The 18,252-nt window shown below is 32.1% G+C and overlaps 2 protein-coding genes across 2 annotated transcripts; one reads left to right on the top strand and one right to left on the bottom strand.

Annotated features, from left to right (window-relative positions):
• Window positions 1-2,368: 2,368 nt before the first annotated feature.
• On the bottom strand, window positions 2,369-4,821 carry LOC146910674 (uncharacterized). Its single transcript, XM_085729455.1, has 2 exons — window positions 4,755-4,821; window positions 2,369-4,542 (listed from the first exon to the last, which is right to left on the bottom strand). Exons 1-2 carry the CDS (start codon window positions 4,819-4,821, stop codon window positions 2,369-2,371), a joined length of 2,241 nt encoding a protein of 746 aa, XP_085585581.1.
• An 11,464-nt stretch (window positions 4,822-16,285) lies between these two features.
• On the top strand, window positions 16,286-17,822 carry LOC146910673 (putative FCP1 homology domain-containing protein C1271.03c). The gene is made up of 6 exons (XM_085723791.1): window positions 16,286-16,584; window positions 16,685-16,766; window positions 16,867-16,933; window positions 17,031-17,201; window positions 17,288-17,348; window positions 17,443-17,822. The coding sequence occupies exons 1-6, from the start codon at window positions 16,329-16,331 to the stop codon at window positions 17,604-17,606; spliced, it is 801 nt and encodes a 266-aa protein (XP_085579917.1). The 5' UTR covers window positions 16,286-16,328; the 3' UTR covers window positions 17,607-17,822.
• Window positions 17,823-18,252: the final 430 nt, after the last annotated feature.

Raw genomic sequence — 18,252 nt, 5'->3', positions numbered from 1 at the left:
TCCAACCGACGAGCATTACCGCCAATAGGCAATCCAAGATACATGAACGGAATAGTACCAACCTTACAATTCAACACCATGGCTGCTTCAACTAACCAAGAACTAGAGACATTCACCCCAACTAAAAGACTCTTGGAGAAATTCACCTTAAGACCAGACAAATCTTGAAAAAGAAGGAGCACAGCTCTCATAGCTCGAATATTCGCCCACGATTTTTCACCCAACATTAGAGTATCATCCGCAAACTGAAGGTGGGAAACCACCACCGAATCATTCCGCCCTACCTTGTAACCATTAAACAAATTGTTCCGAGACAATGATTCCATAAGAACATGAAACCCTTCTGCAGCCAAAAGGAACAAAAAAGGCGACAGTGGATCCCCCTGCCTCAATCCACGACCCAAAGAAAATTCATTAGTTGGAGACCCATTTACCAATACTGAGGCTGTGGCTGTCCCAATACACTCCTGGATCCACTTACGCCAAAGAGTCGGGAATCCCATTTTTACCATCACATCATCCAAATAATTCCAATCAATGGAGTCATAAGCTTTCTCAAAGTCAACCTTAAACATGATCAATTCTTTTTTACATTTTCTAGCTTCATCGACTACCTCATTAGCCACCAAAATTCCATCGAGGATCTGCCTACCTTTAATAAATGCCGACTGAGAATCAGATATCAAGGACCCAATCACCACTCTGAGTCTGTTCGCAAGGATCTTTGCTAAAATTTTATACATACTGCCCACCAAAGAAATAGGACGAAAGTCATTCAGACGCTGCGGATTATCAACCTTAGGAATAAGAGCTATGAAAGTACTATTTATGCCTTTAGTCAATTTTCCATTTCTATGAAACTCCACCAAAAACCGCATAACATCTTCCTTCAGCATGTCCCAGAAATCTTTAATAAAACCAAAAGAAATACCATCAGGACCCGGACATTTATAGTTGTCACAATCCCAAACAGCAGCCTTCACCTCCTCCTCCGAAAAAGGTTTAACCAACCCAGCCCCTTGATGACATGATAACGACTGAAAATGAAGATCTTCCATACTCGGTCGGTTAACAAAGCAAGACTGGAAATGAGTAGAAAAATGAGTGAAAACAGCCGAACGGACATTGTCAACCCCCTCCACAAGGCCGCCATCCACCATAATAAACTGAATGGCATTTTTCCTTTTCCTACTAGACATGATACTATGAAAGAACTTTGTGTTCGCATCTCCCTCGCTTAACCATTTCATCCGCGACTGTTGCCAACAAATACTAGAATTTATCCGAGATAATGAGAACAATTCTTCTGAATGATCATGAAGCTCCTCTAACTCCTCATCTCCCAACAACACGGTTTCACTGCGCTCTTCTAAAGTGGAAATACGATCCTTCAAGATTGAGATCCTATTCAGTAAGTTTTTGGAATGATGTTGGTGCCAATCTTTAAGGTCTAATTTGATTAACTTCAATTTTTCTTTCAAAACAAAACCACCCCAACCCTCCAACTGATAACTACCCCATTTCTGACGGACAAACTCTTTGTAACCTGAAAAATTCTCCCAGCATTTTAGCATGCGCACCGGTCGAGGACCCCAGTTCTCCTCATCTATGCTCAACTGAATAGGACAATGATCTGATAGCCCTCGTGACAAAGCCAACTGGAAACAATTTGGCCACGTCAAACACCATCTTTCCGATAACAGAAAACGATCAATACGGCTCATAGTCTTGCCATCTCCCCGAAACCAAGTAAAATTATGACCCCGAAGAGGTAAATCCACCAAAAAATGATCTTCAATAAAATGGTTGAAATAGCCGCACCCAGCTTGAGAACTAGACATACCAGGACTTTTACGCTCTTCGAGACTCCGGACCGCATTAAAGTCCCCACACACACAGACGTTATAATCAGATAATTCCGTCAACCGTAAGGAAATATTATGCCAAAGGTTCTGTTGCCGAAGAGTGTCACATGGAGCATAAACATTCAACACAATAAACTCTTCACCAGTCTTCACAAAGCGACCTTTAATACCTAAAACATGCTCAAAGTGTAAAGATGCCCAAACCTCAACCTCCGAACAATCCCAAAGAGTAACCAAACCTCCCGATGCACCCATCGAAGGTAAAAACGAATAATCAATATTTGACTCATTCCATACAGACTTACACACCACCCTATCAAAAACAGACAATTTAGTTTCTTGAATACACAAAATGAACGGTTTTTTCTCCTTCACCAAATGACTCACCTCCCTTCTTTTTTCAAACCCACCTAACCCCCTGACATTCCAAGAAATAATCTTCATCACGACCACTAAACACCACCACACCCACACCCCTCCCCAACTCACACCAACCTCGCAGCCTAACCCTCTTTCCCATCTCCCTCTGATTTTTTCCTTCCCTTCCCTGACAACACATTAAATCTATTATTTTTATTTTTTTCACCGTCAAAATGCAATCCCACCAACTTTCCAATCCCCCGCACATCGTCTGACAACGTCTTATCATTACCGTGAAGAACCACCCAATTCGTCCAATCATTACTTACTGACGCTTGTGATTCACTTTGAGAAGAACATTCTTTGTCAGTTGCCTTCTTCTTCGAGAATTTAGAATTCTTTAAACGCCTCAAATGCGACTTTCTTAGTGCACAAAGAACCTGTTTGCGCTCACCTGCAGTCATTCTTGCAATCCGTTTCAAATTACGAGCACAATGACGGATATGACCACTACCCTTCTTCTTTGAATTTATTTGAGTGCCAGATTGAGATGCATTGTGGCACTTAGCTTCAGCAAGTTTACCTTCACTAACAGTTACACGCTTGTGCCTATCTAACCAATCCATACTCCAAGGGCCATCAGAAGCTGAATGAACTTTACCTGGTGGACAAGATGAAGTTCTTTTTATTGTTCTCCCATCAGCATGAAAAGTAATACGTGACTGCCTCTCTCCACCCACATTAATTAACGGTGAAGCTTCATGTTCAGCTTGATGTTGCCTCTGACCAACAACCGAAACATGCCTGCTGCCTTTGTCTTCGCTATTAAATGCTCCAGAATTAGAAGTGGCAGATTGCACCACATCAAAACCCGCACCTTTAGTAACCGATTGTGCCGGAAACGTGTTTGCCTCATTAGTTCCTGATGAAGGCCGAACTGCATGACTAACTTCTTCCTTCTGCCATGCCTCAGATAAGTGATTTAAAAGAGTATCAACATCACCATTGGCAGCCTCTTCTTCATGGATATCGTCCTGTTGTAACACATCTTCAGTTTGCACCTCTTCCTCCTCACTTAAACATGCATCCTCCCCTAATGCGAAGCCCCACTCCTCCACTATAGTAAAATCTAGTAAATCACCGTCCACCAAAACCTTTGCACCCGTATTAATAATTTCCAAATTTGACGTAGAAATTAGAACAAGTGCATAATCGAACCGCTCTTTGTTCGAAGTAAAGTCGTCCAATTTCAACAGTCGACCAACATCATAAACACATAATTTGAAGAAATCAAAATTCCATGCATGCAATGGTACTCCATATATCCGCACCCAAGCACCTCTTTCTCGGACAATCAATTCTTTATTCCAACTCACAACGTTCGAGAAAAAATTTTGGAAAAAATCAGCAGCCTCTGTAAGTAAACTACGGACCTCTCCGTCATCTTCCCTACGTAAAAGTACCTTATCAGCTCCCATTGGAATGATTGTCAACCTTTCAAAACCAGCATCATAAATCCGACGCTGAATAACAGGAATTTCTTCACCATTTAAAACGGTAGCCACCACTCCCTTTCGAGCCCAAAGAACATCTTGTTCCGTTGGTGTATACTTCGGCACAAGCTTCTTTCCCTCTAACAGCACCTCTGAAACCTCCTTGTCACTCCCTCCTCTACGAGTCACCAAAGCTCCACCCGGTCCCTCCCCACGAACCACTTCAGCGTATCCAACATCTTTCCTTTTTTCACCCTCGTTAACAATCTTGCTTTTTTCTCCCTCAAGACCCTTCCAACCCTCAAGCTCTCTTTTTTCTCCCTCATAATTTTTTCCTCCCACAATATGCTTCCTATCATCACCACGTTTGTTCCCAAACCTGTCAAAACTAGCCACCTTAGCCACCACCCTCCAATCACCAAACCACACATTATTTACCGCCCGTAACAGCTTATCGACATCTTTCACATTCCCATATCTCACAAAACCAAACACCCCGCCATTGACATTCCTTTTCCTAGCTAAATATACGTCTTCCATAACACCACACACCTCAAATCCTTGCCTCAGAGACGTATAAGAAATATCATGCGGTACATTTGTGAAATAAAAAGAAACAAAATTCGAATGCACCTTTTTAGTCTGATCACCTCGTACTGATTCCTTGTTGCGTGAAACTGACCTGTGCAGTAGCTGTTTCTGTTGTGGAACTGGTTCATTTGTACGTGGAACTGACCTATGCAGTATTTGTTTCTGCTGTCGAAATGGTTCAGTTGTACGTGAAACTGACCTATGCAGTATCTGTTTCTGCTGCCCGCGTCCAGCTTCAGGTCATGAGGGAGAACGATGCTTCTTGATGCTTGCATCAAGTTTCTGGTGATATATCATTGGCTGCCTCGGTTCCATAACATGATTGTCAGCATAGGAAAGACAATCACGATCTCTAACCCTAGTAGGTCTAGCATAACTGACAACAATCCTCCCATCATTCAACATCTCCTGATTACCGAAATCAAAGTCCTCATCAGAGTCATACCATGTTGTCGAATCAAACTGTGCCCTAACCCTAGACTGCCGCTGTCGACGAACCCTTGACCTTCCATGCCGCTGAGCTTCCCGAAGCCTGTCCCGTTGTCTGCCCACCTGTCCCGGCGCTTTCCCCTTCCGCGATCTCACGTCGGTCCAATTTCCCCCATCCCCCCCATATAGTGGCACCCTGCTTGGCCCCCTTCCCCCCCTATGGTACCTTACTTCCGGTGAAGGTGAATACCGACGCGGTTGTTCCCGATGATAACGAGAATAATCGCCACGCTCTCTCACCAGACCACGCTCTCTCTCTCTCTCTAGACATTTTTTCCTTGTTCTTTATGTTATATTTTGTGATCGTGTGAATTATCCTTATTTATTAATTTTGGTAAGTCTGTAGCAACTTAACTTAATTTTTTCCCGTTCATTTGCAAATTATGTTTGCAATTATTTAACCTAACAAATTTCATCTAAAAAAAATGCATCGCACCAATTTCAATCCTATCCTCTTGCATTTTTTTTTGAAGCAAATATTTTCTACACTTTTAGGTTTGCAATTATTTAACCTAACAAATCATTATCCTTATTTATTAATTTTGTTAAGTCTGCAGCAACTTAACCTAATTTTTTTCCGCTCATTTGCAAATTAGGTTTGCAATTATTTAACCTAACAAATTCCATCTATAAAAATGCATCGCACCAATTTCATTCCTATCCTCTTGCCTTTTTTTTGAAGCAAATATTTTCTACACTTTTAGGTTTGCAATTATCCTTAATTATTAATTTTGTTAAGTCTGCAGCAATTTAACCTAATTTTTTCCCGCTCATTTGCAAATTAGGTTTGCAACTATTTAACCTAACAAATTTCATCTAAAAAAATGCATCGCACCAATTTCATTCCTATCCTCTTGCCTTTTTTTTTTGAAGCAAATATTTTCTACACTTTTAGGTTTGCAATTATTTAACCTATCAAATCCTTATTTATTAATTTTGTTAAGTCTGCAGCAACTTAACCTGTATTTTCTCACGGACAGTTGTTGTATGTTGCTGTTTCAAGAGTTACATCCAGAGAAGGACTAAAGATATTAATCACTGATGAAGATGGTGAAGATACCAATGTAACGTCTAATGTCGTATATGAGGAAGTATTTCGCAATGTGTGATGAAACTACATGCCAATGTACTAAAAATTTCATATTTCTTTTACCGAATTATTGATAGGATTACCGAATTTTCTTTTATAATATTTTCAGATTTCATACATTTTATGAAGTGTTTTATTTTGTCTACTATAGATTATCACATGTTATTTTTTTCACCGTTACCAATTATATATTGCATTTTATTATTCATATGTCAATTTCTTTACAGTAAACCCGAGCGGAGCACGGGTCAAAAATCTAGTATATAATTCATATTCCACAACGACATTGAGATGCACATATTTATAACGACTAACACTAGAGATAAATGACCCATAATTTTAAGTTTGTATTGAATTAATTAGTGCTCTTGAATTAAGATATTATTGCAAAAAATTATGTTATCTTGTTCCATAGTTTTTAGATTTTGAAATGTAAATTTAAAGAAGTGAAAAGAGAAAGGAAGAAGACGAATCTAATATCTCTATGCGAGTCATCCACATTTTGAATCCATGTAATAATACATTAAAATGTTCTTTCTTCTGAAGGATTGCGAGCTCGCCGTTCTTTCTTGCAGCTTATTTGGTTATGTTGTATTTGAGTTATGTGGAACGAGCGGAACAACAAACTTTTCAAGGCTAAGGAAAATACAATTTACGAGATGTTAGATAAAGTTAAATTACATTCATTTTAGTGCTTGAAAGCTTATACTCCCTCCGTTCCAAAATGAGTGTCGTTTTAGGTGTTTACACACATATTAAGAAATGCAATGATTAAGAGAAAAAGAATGATTATTTTACCAAATTATCCTTATTAACTATTGGTTAGTTTTAAAATTAATACTTTGGAAGTTGTGTGCAAAGTATTAATTGAAGGGTACAATTGAAAAGAAAAAGTTATTATTGCATTGGAAACTGAAAGCGACACTCATTTTGAAACAAATTATTTTGGCTAAAGCGATACTCATTTTAAAACGGAGGGAGTAATACAAATCTTGGTTTAAATTATCATAGGTGGTGGTCGAGCCCTTTTGTTTGTATGGACATCAGCTAAGTCATTTTGTTTCTTATGTTTTTTGTTATGTGTTGACCGTAAATTTGAGGTTCTTTATCGTACACCTTGTACTATTAAGGACTCTCAGTTGGTGTTAATATTATCCATGTTTGTTTGTTAAAAAAATAATACTCATCTGTCCCTTATTAGATGACCTGTTTGATAATGTACATTTTTGACTTGACATACTTTGACCGTATTTTTATACTGATATACAAATATAAATAATATCAATAAGATGTTGTTGGATTCGTCTCGATGAATATTTTCAAAATATTAAATTTTCATAATTTTTTTAAATAGATAATTAAAGATATTAAAGATAAAAAATATGCATTGATATGTGTGTCAGAGTCAACTAAGTCACCTATTAAAAGACGGAGGGAGTAATACATTAAATTGTCACATGTGCATTTATTTAATAGAAGTCTTTTTTTTGAACAGACGATTTTTTTAAAGGGTCAATTTAAAGAAAAGTCAAACTTAAGGGACTGCATGCTTAATTGTACCTAACAAATACTCCCTCCGTTTCAAAATGAGTGTCGCTTTAGCCAAAAAAATTTGTTTCAAAATGAGTGTCGCTTTCAGTTTCCAATGCAATAATAACTTTTTCTTTTCAATTGTACCCTCCAATTAATACTCTGCACACAACTTCCAAAGTATTACTTTTAAAACTAACCAATAGTTAATAAGGATAATTTGGTAAAATAACCATTCTCTTTCTCTTAATCATTGCATTTCTTAATATGTGTGTAAACACCTAAAACGACACTCATTTTGAAACGGAGGGAGTAGTAAGGTATATTGGCCATTTATTTATTTTTGGGTTAATAGGCTTTTACCCCCTGTAATATATGTCACTTTTGGTTTTGCCCCCTACGAAATTTTTTTTTTTAGATTCCGTCCTCGTAAAATGAAGATTCTTTGGTTTTGCCCCCTGAGCCAGTTGAGTCAGCAGAATCTCCTACGTGGCATGCGACGTCAGCAGATTCTGCTGACGTGGCGCGCTGACTGTATAATTATTTTTTATTGGGGTACACGTGGCATTTTTGTTTTTTTTTTAAAATTTAAAAAAAATTAAAAAATTCTGGAAAAATTAAAAATCAATAAAAAAAAATTGAAAAATTAATAAAAATGAAAAAATTGAAAAAAAACGGAAAAAATAAAAAAAAATTCTGGAAAAATTTAAAAATTCTGAAAAAATTAATAAAAATAAAAAAATCTGAAAAAATTTAAAAATTCTGGAAAAATTAATAAAAATAAAAAATGATTAAAAAAAATAAAATAATCTAATAAAATGAAATATAATGAAAAAATTCTGGAAAATATTTAAAAAAAATTCGAAATTTTCAAAAAAAATTAAAAAGATTAATCATTTTTAAAAAAAATGAAATTTTTGAAATTTTCATTCGTTTTTTTCGAAATTTCGAAATTTCGAAATTTTGATTAGTATATTTGTTGAGCTTAGGTTTTTTCAGTGTATTTTTTCCCTTATTCTCGGTTTATAAATATACAAAAGTTCCCGGTTTATAAATACACAAATTTTTTTGGAAAAAATACTAATGAAAATTTTGAAATTTCGAAAAATACGGTTTTTTCAGTGTATTTTTTCCCTTATTCTCGGTTTATAAATACACCAGAATTCCCAGAAATTTTTTGAGAAATACTAATGAAAATTTCAAAATTCGAAAATTTCAAAAAAATTTCATTAAAATTTCTTTTTTCCAGAATTTTCATTAAAATTTCGAAATTTTTTATTTTTCCAGAATTTTAATTTTTTTAGAAAATTTTGAAATTTCATTTTTTCCAGAATTTTTTAATTATTTTTCATTTTATTAGATTATTTAATTTTTTTTTCATTTTTCCAGATTTTTTAAATTTTTCAAGATTTTTTTTATTTTTATTAATTTTTTCCCTTTTTTCATTTTTTTTATTTTTACAATTTTCCTGAATTTTTTAATATTTTTTTTCAATTTTTATTAATTTTTCGTTTTTCCAGATTTTTTTATTAATTTTTAACTTTCCCTGAATTTTTTAATATTTTTTTAAAATTTTTCAATTTTCCTGATTTTTTAAATATTTTTTTATTGATTTTTCATTTTCCAGAATTTTTTAATTTTTTAATTAATTTTTAATTTTTCCAGATTTTTTTAATATATTTTTTTTAAAAAAAAACAAAAATGCCACGTGTACCCCTATAAAAAATAAAAAATAAAAATAATTATACATTCAGCGCGCCACGTCAGCAGAATCTGCTGACGTCGCATGCCACGTAGGAGATTCTGCTGACTCAACTGGCTCAGGGGGCAAAACCAAAGAATCTTCATTTTACGAGGACGGAATCTAAATTTTTTTTTTCCTAGGGGGCAAAACCAAAAGTGACCTATATTACAGGGAGGTAAAAGCCTATTAACCCAATATAAAAATATACCACTACTTAGCGTGATAAAAAAAAGGGAGTGAATTCGAAAAACAAAGTCGTCCTGCTGATTTTGTAAATATGAGATAGGTCCAATATAAAAATATAAAATAGTAAATAATTCTTGTAAAAAAAATACTGGATAATTAATAAGCTAATTGACATGAGCTCTATAAATTATTAGCTCAAACGCCACTTGCAGCGGTTTATAGAAAAATCGTTATAAGTTACTAAGAAACTTTAAACCTTTGGAAAAAAAATTGCTACCAAATTAACTAGTCTATTTAAGATCATACAGACTTGCAAGTTATTTGTTGTAGACTTGAAATTTGGCATTGTCAAAGAAAGTCTTAACATAAGAACAGTGAAAGGACTTGCAAACAGCTAAGTTGATTGTTCATGTTTTTTTTCTTTTCTTAATGGACATGTAATTTCCCTCAACTAATATCCCTGTAGCTGTGGTTCTGCGACGAGGACTAAAATCCAACTAAAAGGTTGAGACAACCTTTTCTCCTTATGTTAAGTGACTTCAAGAAATATATTATTAATACTACTTTCATCTCTTCAATTATGTTTAAATTTACATTTCTTAAGTAATTTACACCAACCTCCTCCCATCAAGATTTTTTCTTTATTAAGTTATCATCTCTTACATTAATTAACACTTTGTTTCTTTAGATCAATCCGGCCATCCCTATTATTTATTTAACGAGTTGTTACTTGTTCATGTTGTGTTTTCGTGATATATAAAAAGATTAGGATATCTTTAAAAGTCTTCTAAAATTGTTACTTGTTCTCATATAAATTTGTTTAAAAGCCCGTCTACAAAACAACACAGTTTATAGCATATTTTATTTTCACTGGCACGATCGATATAGGAAATTGATTAACCATAAGGTTACTTCTCCCACAAGTGATTCAATTCATAGTGATTTAACCACCAATGTTGAGATTCCCTTAGAGCATCTTTAATGGGGTGAACTAAAGTGGGTGAACTAAGTTACTTTTTGTGGGGCCAAGATGCCAAGTAGGACTTAAGGAATTTATAGTAGATTTAAGTAGTTTTTACTTTAATGGTGATTGTTTATAAAGAACTCAAACTTGACCCCACATGTTTATATTTTTTTATTTGTAATTAGTTTTGATTCCGAATTAATATTAATTTAAATATTTTAATTAAAATTTTAAAAATATTAATTATTAATACCGTTGGCTTTTTTTATAAAATGGTACTACTACTACATTGTTCTTTTATTACCATTCCCTCTCCAAGACTTCAATATTTTAATAATAAAAAATGGTAATTGGTAGTTCAAAAAGAGATAGAGCACCGTGTGTTGTATAGTTCACGTGAACTAATATTAGTTCACCCACCATGCCACATCATCCATCTCCAATGCAAGTGAAGTATAAACAATGTAAACTATAAAGAATCAAGCCATTAGTTCACCTGCACTAAAGATGCTCTTAGGACACTTAAATCCTTTGGCTAAACCAGATGATACTCGAAGCATTTATCAAGTATATTTGACCAGCCTGTATGAGCTACCACTACGTTTTTGTGTAATGGAAGTAACTCATTGGATAACCTTTGGTCTGGTCGTGTGGCATAAGACAAATGTGAAATGTCGTAAGCAAGTAACCTATAAAGAAAAGCTGCGACTTCCTTTTATAAAGCAACACTATGGTATGGTTAAATTAAAACTTTGTAAAGTGCCAGCTGCAATTCAATCATTAATATTTCCTAGTTGGTAATCCAATCATTGTCAAGTTTGAAGCATTTTCCTCTATTTATACCAATTTTCCATTGTTGAACTATAGTGGCAAGCACAAGATGACAGTTCAACCACATCGAAAATTCCATAACATCTGATCAAAGCAAAAGCCTTAAAACCAAACAGGTCCTTTTTATACTTACTTCTTCAAGACTATAACCGTTCAAACTTCAAAGTTCTTGAATAACAAGTTTTCAGTTCAGTTCATGTCATGAACAAAACCCTCGATGTTAATGTAATAGACAGCTCACCTGAAACTACTTATTTTAATTATCTCAAGAACTTCAACAAATCGAATATCCATATAACCGGCTTTTATAATAACAGTTCTTCTGCTATTCAATACATTATATTTATCCCCCCTTCAAAATAATATTTATTCTCTTGCTCACATACAATAATATTCTCTTTCTCTCGGATTAAATGTACCATTGTGTGAAACGATTAATTGATTTTAATAATCAAATTAATATCATTTAAAAAAACACCTTCATTAGTTGTAGTTAGTTGAGTATATAAGTGAAATTTAATAAATAAAAATATATTAGCAAAAAATAATAATAAATATTGCATTAATATTTTAAAGTGACAATTATTTAAAAAAGAAAAAATATAAATGTGATTTTTCTTAATGAGATAAAGAGAGTAGTAAAAATAATAATAATAATAATAATAATAATAATAATAATAATAATAATAATAATAATAATAATAATAATAATAATAATAATGCATTTTATCATTAAATAAAACAAAGTCAAACCAATAACATGTTGGGCCATGAAAGGGTCCATAGAACATTACATTGAACTTTGAATAATCATACAGATATTTTTTTAGAGGAATAATCAATCATACAAATATATATTCTATAAAAAAAAACTTTAAGAAATTAGATTGATGAATCATCTAAAAACTTACAAAAAACAATTATAAATTGATGAGTTTGATTTGCTAAAAAAATAAGACATTGAACATGACAAAAACTGAAGTTGTTTAGTGACCGGACAAAATGAAGGGTAAGGAACAAAACAAAAACTGAAATTGTTGTCCTTAACTAAACCACAACAAAACTCTTGTCCCAAATGCAACTTCTTTAAAATAACATTTTTGTCCACCCAAAATCATATAAGACAAAAAATTCTTGATACTATAAAAATTTATCTTGTGTTATGTTGTTTTATGTTGTTTTTTTGTATTATTTTGCCCAATATTTATTAGTGGATCAAACGCTCCTATAAATATTCAACATTCATTTTTCATCAACGTGAAACTCTTACTAACACTTAGGCTATGTTTGGATTGATGAAATGTGATAGAATGGAATGATATTTTGTCACATTCCATTGTTTGAATTTGTAAAATTTTAATAGAGTGGGATGAAACATGATGAAATCCATTCCATCCCATACCACCACTTCATCATGTTTCTCATTCCATCCAATTTAGGAGGTATGAAATGGAATGAGCTTTCTTCATTATATAATTACAATTTTATCCCTCTTTTTTTTATTTATTTCATCACTTTTTATATTTTCTCCTTCTCCTTTGTTCTGCCATTTATTCTTGCGTGACTACATGCTTGCTTTGTTGTGACTTCCGTCTTCTTCTACGTTGGTTTTTCAATTTTTCTTTGCTGATGGTGAGTTAATACAACATGGAACAAAATTTGAACTATAACACTTGCAAGAAAATAGGGGATAAAGTGTAAAAAATAATTTTATATATCTTTTTGAACTATATATATATATATATATATATATATATATATATATATATATATATATATATCAATCATTTTAATAGAAGATAATATGCTTTAATTCTATATAATATTTTTAAAGAAAGATAAAATTGGAATAAAAAAGTTAGAATTCATTCAATTCCGTCAACTTTCCAAATAATGGAATGATCAATTTGTTCCATTCCATCGTGAAATACCCAAACAACGGAATGAATTCTCTATTCCATTCAATTTCGCTCTGTTCAATTCCATTGTATTCCGCTCCGTTATGTTCCATCAATTCAAACAGAACCTTAATATATGCCAACTTCACCTGGGGGCTAGGTACTAGTGTGAAATGTGAATGTGAGTCGTCTCACTTATCTACTTAAAAAATATTTGGGTTAAATATGTTTTTGGTCCCTATAAATATGTCAACTTTTCGTTTTAGTCCCTCTAAAATTTTCCTTCAACTTTTAGTCCCTATAAAATTTTTAATCTTCACTCTTGGTCCCTCTTTTAAAGTAAACTCATATGTAGAATTTATATTATTTAATAAAATTTTCCAGAAAAATTCAAAATATTATAAGAATCACTCCAAAAAAAAATTCAGAATTTTTTAACAAAACATGAATTTAATATGAATTTTTATATGTTTTAAGGTTAAAAATTCATATTTAATTTGTGTTTTGTTAAAAAATTATAATTTTTTTTAGGAAATTTTTTTAGAATATTTTATATATTTCTGCACAATTTCATTAAAAAATACAAAAATTAAATTAAAATAGGGACCAAAAGTAGTGATTGAAAATTTTATAGGGACTCAAAATTGAAGGAAAATTTTAGAGGGACTAAAACGAAAAGTTGACATATTTATAGGGACCAAAAACATATTTAACCCAAAATATTTTAACTATACTACAGGAAGCAAGCAGTATGAAGATATATATGATTGAGTTGTGGTGCCTAATGTGGTCGATCTAGACAGCAAATTAAAAAAAAAAAAAACAGACGTAAGAACTCTCAGATACTAAACATATAGTACATTCTTCTTCATGGTTACTCCCACGAGTAAGTTGGTGTATAACCGACGAATCGAAGATCCATGGTATCTTGGATACATAGCAAGAGATTTGTAATCCTAGGATTCCTTTATATATTAGGACAAAGTTTAGGCGTCTGTTAACTTCAGCGGTGAAGTTTTCTTCTAGGCTTAATTATTTAAAATCTTAAACAACCAACGTTTTTTTTTTAAATGAATTTTTCACTTTTAACAAATAGAGATTAAACTCATGATGACTCATTTAAAAAATCTAAATTATTTTCCAGTTATCACGGTGGATCTTGTCCAAAATATTATAGGAGGAGCGAAGAATAAATTACCATGAAAAAAATGGAAAAACTACAACGCGATTTAGTTCATTCTTGTTCTTATCCATTTGAGGTGAAGGTGGTGGAAAAAAACTCACTGTCTAATGGTGAAAGAACAACAAAATGGAAGAAAAAAACGGAATTACCCACCAACATGTCTTTATTTATTTATTTATTTATCTATGTGTTTATTTATTTATTTATTATATTTTTAGAAAATTAATTCAAAATTTAAATTTATTTTAAAATAATTAAATATAAAAATGACATTTTTTCTAAGCAATAAAAATGACCCGTAATTAAATGATCCAATGATGGGTTTTTATCCAACAAAACTCTAGATACAATAGAATATTTATTTATTTATTTATTTGAAGGACGTGGCACCACATCTTTCGACTTTAAAAAAGATTCTCTCGTATGTCGTAATCATCTGAATTAAATTTTTTATTGGTAAATAATTTGGAGTTTTAGTAAATATTAATTTAAATGTTTTTTTTTTGAAATATAATTTCAAATGTTTTTATTCTTTTTCCTTTCAAAATGGTTAAGTTAAAATTGGAAAAATGAATTGCATAAAAAAAGAAAGAAAAATCATGTAGTTTGTAGACAATTTTTTATAAGCTTAAAAATAAAAATAATTTTTTTGACAGGAAAAATAAAAATAAATTTATTAACACAAAAATAGAAATTAACACTTACTTTGTTTACTTTTATATTTCAAATAAATTAGATGTAAACACCACACAAAAATTTAAGCGTACAAACAAAAAGTATGATAAAATTACATGTTGATAAAGTATTATCCATGGTTATCACTTATCAAAAGAGGTGAGAATATGTTAGATCGAGTTAGATTTTATAAGAGTCAAGTTTGGTCTACTCAATATAATGGTAAAATGACTTTTGTTGTCCCTTAACTTAATATCAAGTAACAGTTTCGTTCTTTATTTTTTTTTCCATATCATTTTTGTCCTTTCATCAATTTAATATGAATTTTCAAGCATGAAATTTCAATTTCATACGAAAACAAGAGTGAAAGACGATAGATTTGAACACTAAGAACTCATATCGAAGTAAAACCATAAATTTGAACCTTGAAAATTCATATAAAATTGATCAAAAGAACGAAAATGACGTGAAAAAAAATAAATGACGAAATCATTTCTTAAAATCAAGTTAAGGGATGACTAGAGTCATTGCCCAATGTAATCAAGGTCTAACATGGTAGGCCACATATACACTTACTCCCTCTAGTCACTATTATAAGCAAATGTGCATATTTTAAGTTCATTCAATAAATGATGTATGTAGTCTATATTATAAACCACATACATCATTTATTGAATGAATCTAAAAAAAATATTTTTGTTTATAATAGAGACCGAATAAAGTATTTTTGTCCTCTTGAACATAACTCAAAATAGATGTCATCTTTCCTGATTTTCTTTGTCTCAGATAATTTGTCCATTTTGTGAAACAAATACAACATTTATTATTTTTTCACTAATATACCCTTATTTATCGACTATCTATAACTATTCCCCTAACTATAATTAATAAAAATATTTTAATATATGATAAAAATATTTTAATATATGATATATATTTAACAATGAAAATCAACACTATTAATCGTATCCTTAGTAATCGTGTAAAACTCAAATGAGACACTACGAGATAGAGGCGTACATCTATCTATCACATCAATCTTTATCTACTAGACGGAAGTGGTAGATTGAATTTGGGTGTCTATTTTTTATTTTATTTTTCAAAATAAAATGGCTAATGCATGCAATGTCGTAGAGGAACTCATAAATGCAAGTTTGAATTGAATGAGTTTAATTCTTCTATCCATGCATTCAACATTTCCAATACCAACAACAGGAACGAGAATCGGTTAACGTTCAGGATTACCAATGTGACTAAGAGGAAAATTGAATCGATTTATTTTTGACCATTTAATCTTCTAATTCCATGGTTGAATTAATTACCAGTTAATACGACGATCTCACCCATTTTCCACTTGTGACTTGTGAGTTTATAAAGCAAATAAAACAATGCACATTTTGTAATCATAATTTAGCAAAGTGTATCGATAATGGATGCAAAGAAGAAGAGTTGTAGTGATGGAAATATCAAAATCAAAGACTCTAAAGCTGATCATGATGACGACAAAGGTTCAAAAGAACTAGAATTGGGTCTTTCTCTTGAGAAACTGAATCTAGGAGTAGGACCTAAGAAGAAGTTGCTTATTATGAATCTTAATGGATTTCTTCTCCATAGGGCTCACGTTCGTGACAAGAAAGCAATTCCAAAGTCTCGATCTGCTGATTACAAATATCGTTACTTTCTCCGTACGTTTCTCATACACATTTAGCAATTTTTATCATATTCTTCATAAAATATTTGAATGCATAATTTATTTAATTGATTATTTTATGAATTGTGTTACAGTTTACAAGAGGCCATTTAGTGAAGAGTTTATGAAATTCTGCTTAGAAAGATTTGAAGTGGGCCTCTGGTCTTCCGCAATGGAGTTAGTAACACTCTTCTATTTTTTTCCTTCCCTTTTTTCCTTTTTAAATTTGATTGATTACTTGATCTTACTCTGTATCCTTATTGTTGTAATTAATTAGGCATAATATTGATGGTGCTTTGGCCTGTGCTATTGGAGAATCGAAAAACAAGCTACTATTTGTTTGGGTACGTATACTCGCTTATGCTGTTTTATACATAAAATCATTTCTTAATATGTTAATAACTCTATTTGTTAATTAATGTGTTTCATATATATTTTTAGGATCAAGATAAATGTAGAGATTCTGGTTTTAAATCTTTGGAGAACAATAAGAAGCCTCTCTTTTTCAAGGAACTGAAAACAGTGTGGAATACTGTCAAGAAAGGAGGTCCATATTCTGCTTCAAATACCTTGCTGATTGATGATAAACCATACAAGTCCTTGCTTAATCCGGTAGGTCACTTGTTTTTTTTTTTAATATTAATATAAAAAACTGTTTTTGAATCAATATTAACAGCTTTAATCACCTCAAATTGCAGCCCAATACATCAATTTTTACCGAGTCATATGATCCAGAGGACAAGGGTGACAAAGCATTGGGTTAGAACTTATGCTTCTTATATTTTAATTTTTTATTGAGATTTGATGTATTTAATTTTAGAGATGTAATATTTTTTAAAAAATATTTGTATAGATCCAAATGGTGACCTTTGCAAGTACTTTAAAGGGCTAGCTGAAGCTGAAGATGTTCAGTCTTATGTGAAAGATAATGCTTTTGGGCTACCAGCAATTACAACTTCTCATCCTGATTGGGGTTTTTACTCGCGAGTTCGTGCACGTCTTCACAGTATCGAATAAAGCATTGATCAGCGGACACTATTGAAATATAGTGGCTTGTCGTCCTTGCTTGTTACTGGATTTGGGTGATAACTTTTGTTTCTAAAGAAATATTGTCCTCTTAATGCTTTAGCAACTTATTTTGCAAAAACTACAGGGTTGCATAATGGAAGAAATGCTGATCTTGTTTTCTTTTAATTTTCGTTGTTGTGAAAGACTTATATATTGCTATTTGGATAGTGTTTTTTATTTTTTATGTGGATCCTAATTCTTAATTTATTTTTCTTATATATAGAGAGCCTTACATATTAAACTATTAAGAACCATAATCTTTTACGTAAATGATAACTATGATCTATAAACTAATCTCAAGGAACTGTATAGCCATTTGAAGAACATTTATTTGCCTTTCACTGATATGTGACAACCGCCTTAACTCTCGATTCAAGTTCTAGTGGAGACTCATACAGCAGAGTCCTTAAATTTTCCACACATGTTTTTGTTGCTAGACATGACTTTTGTTTAGTTTAGAATCCTTTGTAAAGTAAACCAATTCCAACACAGATTTGTGACCATTTTTGGTTTTCAAATTTCTAGACAAAAAATCTTATTGGCCAATGCTAAAAACATCGCATCAAAATTTCTTATAATGTGTCATGAGTCTTTC

The sequence above is a fragment of the Medicago sativa genome, chromosome 7 (genome assembly GCF_051527215.1).
Source record: "Medicago sativa cultivar Bolivia chromosome 7, Bolivia_mono, whole genome shotgun sequence".
Taxonomy (NCBI): Eukaryota; Viridiplantae; Streptophyta; class Magnoliopsida; order Fabales; family Fabaceae; genus Medicago; species Medicago sativa.
Note: the sequence above shows the minus strand (reverse complement) of the source record. Positions and strands in the feature narration are given on the sequence as shown.

Coding starts and splice junctions, on each gene's coding strand:
- LOC146910674 (XM_085729455.1), bottom strand. CDS start 4,821: ATGGAAGGTCAAGGGTTCGTCGACAGCGGCAGTCTAGGGTTAGGGCAC. Junction 4,543..4,754: donor CAGTTTGATTCGACAACATG/GTATGACTCTGA, acceptor CATGACCTGAAG/CTGGACGCGGGCAGCAGAAA.
- LOC146910673 (XM_085723791.1), top strand. CDS start 16,329: ATGGATGCAAAGAAGAAGAGTTGTAGTGATGGAAATATCAAAATCAAA. Junction 16,585..16,684: donor CAAATATCGTTACTTTCTCC/GTACGTTTCTCA, acceptor ATTGTGTTACAG/TTTACAAGAGGCCATTTAGT. Junction 17,202..17,287: donor ACAAGTCCTTGCTTAATCCG/GTAGGTCACTTG, acceptor CTCAAATTGCAG/CCCAATACATCAATTTTTAC.